This window comes from Citrus sinensis, chromosome 1 (genome assembly GCF_022201045.2).
Source record: "Citrus sinensis cultivar Valencia sweet orange chromosome 1, DVS_A1.0, whole genome shotgun sequence".
NCBI classification, from domain to species: Eukaryota; Viridiplantae; Streptophyta; class Magnoliopsida; order Sapindales; family Rutaceae; genus Citrus; species Citrus sinensis.
This window is the reverse complement of record NC_068556.1, coordinates 781,045-785,110: the sequence shown is the minus strand read 5'-3', so window position 1 is coordinate 785,110 and position 4,066 is coordinate 781,045. Positions and strand designations below refer to the sequence as shown.

The following is a 4,066-nucleotide window of genomic DNA, read 5'->3' as shown; positions in this document are numbered from 1 at the left end:
AAATTACCTAATAAAAGTTAAATAATTTAATATTTTATGATTTATATGTATTTTATAAATAAAAAGCTTAAAAAAAGTTTTTAGGGTGAACAGTAATACGTGAGTTTGTATTTTATAAATTAAAATAATAATATTTTGAAAAACAAAAATTCAAAAGGGGTGTGATAAAAGTCTTAGAGGGCTGTTAATAGCTCCCCTCTACACGAAAATTGAAGGCCAATCCAATTGTCAAAACAGTGTTCAGGCGTTTTCATTCTACGAACCATGTGTTGCACATTGTTGCTTAACCTCGAGGGTGTTGAAATGTCATGTCCTAAAGTTTCAATCAAGAGTGTCTTTCACACTGTGGCTGAAATAATTTGGACCTACTAAGTGTCTTCCACTTTCAAAAGTAAAGCATACGCTAAAAACAAGAAAAAATATCTCTTGCTTCATGATTGAGTAGTTAGCGGGCATCCTAAGACTGAAAGAAAAGGAGGGCGTATATCTTTGTTGGGCGTAACTTTAGAAGATGCCTAAGAGATGTATCGTGTTCGCAGAGCTGATCTCAGAATTACGCAAGTATGAATTGTAAAAATGCGGCCTACTGATCTCATTCATTTCATAAGTTTATAACCAAGTATTGTTTCTTCTTCGTCAAGTATTGCAAGAATCCACCTGTGAACTATCCTGTGGCTAAAACTAATTTGATCTAACGTCTATAATTTTCTGTCCTTTATGGGGAACTGCTGATGCTCGTTTTATTAGCTAGTCACCTGATGTCATTGCCCCAGATCATATCCTTAATTCTTGCTGAGTCACTTTTTCAATAAGTTTAGCTGAGGTTTCATTGAGACATTTGATCGAGCACTGATTCATTTCATCAAACACTTGGTTTTCTGCCAAGCCAATCGCACTAAATACTTGGTTTAGATATGAGTTGTAGTTCTAATTCAGGAAGCAAAGACAATGGCCAAAACAATTCTGCTGCTGTGCTGTAGTGCTCCTTACTCAGCTTCTCTATGTGGAGTAAATGCCCTTGACGTCCCATTCCATTTTTTGAAGTTAATTTCATTAATGAAGAACTAAGTTCATTTTGAAAATTTTAACTGTATCTTATAAATAAAGTTGCTATAAGCTTTCCAACTCCATAAATTTTTCATTAAACTATGTTATTCACATGTTGATAGAACTCACCTTATGGTGAGTGATAACATCACATAATGTTGTTTGGCTAATTCACAACTTAAATATTATTCATAAAAAGTCACAAAGTTTTGTTATATATCCAGGTGCTCACCATATTATTTCACTAAATCATCTTCCTACAAGATCAAACATCCATTTCAATTCCTTTTAAAAGTTCCATTTTACTTAGAATTAAAAACAAAAAACAAAATTATCTATGTTAATTTTACACTTGTTTACACTCACTAGTGAATCACAATCTTGATCTCTCTCTTACTCCCTGTATCTCCTTTGCACCAACACATTCATCCATCATTCAAATTTTTTGGTGTTAAAATTGATGTTCAATCTTAAACTTTGAAATAAAAAATTTTACAGTCAGACCCAAAAAAAAAAAAAAAAAAATTGCCATATGATTCTTCGAATCAAAATAGCTGCTGGTCATTCCATTGCTGGTACATACGATCGAACTCATAGCGTTCATATTTCAAAGCACAATTTATTAATACTGCAAGTCCAAACAGCGTTATTTAATATTTAGATCGAGTAGGACACGGACCATACAATACTTCAAATTAAGCACAACTTAGTTAACTAATTGCAATTTCCAGGACCAAAACCAAGCCTCCTTCCAGCAACATCGTAGTGCACTTCGTACCCTCGCTGCTGAACATTCCCAAGAAGAATAGAATTGGGATCCGAAGGAAGTAAAGCGAAGCCTAAACACACTTGCCTCACAGATTCGACAACCAGAGTCCCCCTCACGTCCAGTTCAAGGTCGACACCACCTAAGAAGTGGATTGTAATCTTTGGTACAACAACTGTTTTATAAGCACTCAAATCATAACAAGTATCAAAAAGATCTTCAATTCCTTTTCCCATCTTATATTTCTTCATCCTTTTACGAAATGCTGATCTCAGAGCTGAGTACACAGGTGCAGGAAACCTCGTGATGATGGTGCCCGAGTCGATTTCTGTACTCAACTTAGTAAAATATGAAGCTTTCAAAGGAAGTCTTTCCCCACCGACACTTATTCCAGTAAGGGTAATATGGTAAAATTCAGACTGTTCGGGGGTAGTGACAATTGGAGTATATTTCACGAACTTCTTGTTCACAGTATCAGGTTTGCCAAAAGTTATGTAGCCTGTGGAGCCGTATGGCGAATGTAGACAATAAAAGAAGTAGCTTATATTGGTTTTTGAAATTATGGATACCGGACCTCGGTCGAGACCCATAATTCCGGATGCTCCGTTTTGGTCGCCAGTGTTGTTGTCGGTGCAACCCAGAAGAAAAGGGTACCGTGCAAAGTACCCATTGCCGTTCACTTCTTGTATAGTCATCCTATCAGTTGCCCAAAAGCCGGTTTCGCCTGAGCCGTCAACATATGCGATGTCGTACGGGCATTCCTTAGAACTGCATTTGTCTGCATTAAAAAAAAAAACGCTCCGATTATTTTCATTATATATGTGAATTTTGGATTTAAAACCGATCTTATTTGTGCTTTTTTTAAAAATAATCTTCTATCAATCATAATATCAGGCATAAGTTTATAACACCGTATAGTCTATCGATTCTTATCCAATAACTTAATTTTGGTGACGAAAAAGTAATGAATTAGTATACCTTGACCATTTGGAGGAAACCATTCAAGGAGAATTTTGCACGTCGTGGAGTTGCAAGGGATTTTGGAAAAGGTTTTGGACTTGGATGGATCAAAAAATGGGTCCCTTTGTTGACTGCAATGAATGCAGGGCTTGCACTGAGTCCAAGTGATGCCACTACCAGTGTCCAATAGGAGAGAAACATACTGTTTCGGTTTCCCAATGGCGACTACAATATAATACTCGTCGGCTGCTACAATTCCGGTCTTGGCAGGGAATGTGAACGCCTTAGTTTTCTTGAAATTGTCAGGAATGGCTTTTTGCAAACGCCTGGAATTTTTTAAATGGAGTCGTTGTTGGTCTCTACGCAGAATTTCTTCGAGAGAGGGAGTGTTTCTGCTTTTCCCTTGATTCAGCTTAGAACATGGCCCGTATCTCCCTAATACTTCGAGAGATACTTTGCCGGGACCTTAAACATGAATTATATACATATGAATGATTATTAAAAAAAAAAAAGTTAACAGGCTAAAATCACAACCATGCGCATATATAAATATATAGTATAATATAAGAACCTTGGGGCAAAGCTGTGCGTGTGCGGTTGCAAACAGTTGGTGGTATTAGAGAACTGACTGAAACAATGTAACTGTGGGAGAGATCGTTGTCGTTGGCATAGGCTCCATTGTTGGATGAACGCAGAAGCCATATAAAAAGAAGAAAAGCCTTGAAGAGAATCCTCATTACGCACTCAGTGGGCTGTTATTTTTTTTGTGGCCAAATATGTTCACTAAGCTTTCAAGAACACGAACTATATATTTGCTATCTTGGCTCCCCTTATATATAGCAACTGGAGAGGGAAATTGTTTGAGATACGAATTCTTTTAATTTATGGATTAATAAATACTACGTACGTACATAATTTTAATTTTTCTGTGCGCTTTTTATATTTTCGGTCCAAAATAACGTTAAATTTGATTTATCCTATTTACCATATTAGTTCCTGTTCGGTATTATGTGCCATTTTCTTTTCCATTTCTTGAAAATAAGTTAACTGTTCAGTGAGATGTTTTGATAAAATTAATGGATAATAAAACACAAAATCAAGATTTCACATTTTACTCATTAAGTTGGAGAACAATCTTTTATCGTTTTGTTGAATTTAGATAATGCAAGCCATCATTTACTTCTCTCTGCTCCAAATGCCAGTTGATATCACTCCTTTTTCTTCTTCTTCTCAATTAATTTCTATTTTCTGGAGGAAACCCAAAGCTCATTTATAGACAATGTATTCAAGCTT

At 35.8% G+C, this 4,066-nt stretch overlaps 1 protein-coding gene across 1 annotated transcript; it reads right to left on the bottom strand.

Moving 5' to 3' along the window:
• Window positions 1-1,646: 1,646 nt before the first annotated feature.
• On the bottom strand, window positions 1,647-3,592 carry LOC102612791 (aspartyl protease family protein At5g10770). The gene is made up of 3 exons (XM_006483444.4): window positions 3,345-3,592; window positions 2,792-3,238; window positions 1,647-2,591 (listed from the first exon to the last, which is right to left on the bottom strand). Exons 1-3 carry the CDS (start codon window positions 3,508-3,510, stop codon window positions 1,762-1,764), a joined length of 1,443 nt encoding a protein of 480 aa, XP_006483507.2. The 5' UTR covers window positions 3,511-3,592; the 3' UTR covers window positions 1,647-1,761.
• Between the last annotated feature and the right edge of the window lie 474 nt (window positions 3,593-4,066).

Coding starts and splice junctions, on each gene's coding strand:
- LOC102612791 (XM_006483444.4), bottom strand. CDS start 3,510: ATGAGGATTCTCTTCAAGGCTTTTCTTCTTTTTATATGGCTTCTGCGT. Junction 3,239..3,344: donor ACGCACAGCTTTGCCCCAAG/GTTCTTATATTA, acceptor TTCATGTTTAAG/GTCCCGGCAAAGTATCTCTC. Junction 2,592..2,791: donor GTTTCCTCCAAATGGTCAAG/GTATACTAATTC, acceptor TTTTTAATGCAG/ACAAATGCAGTTCTAAGGAA.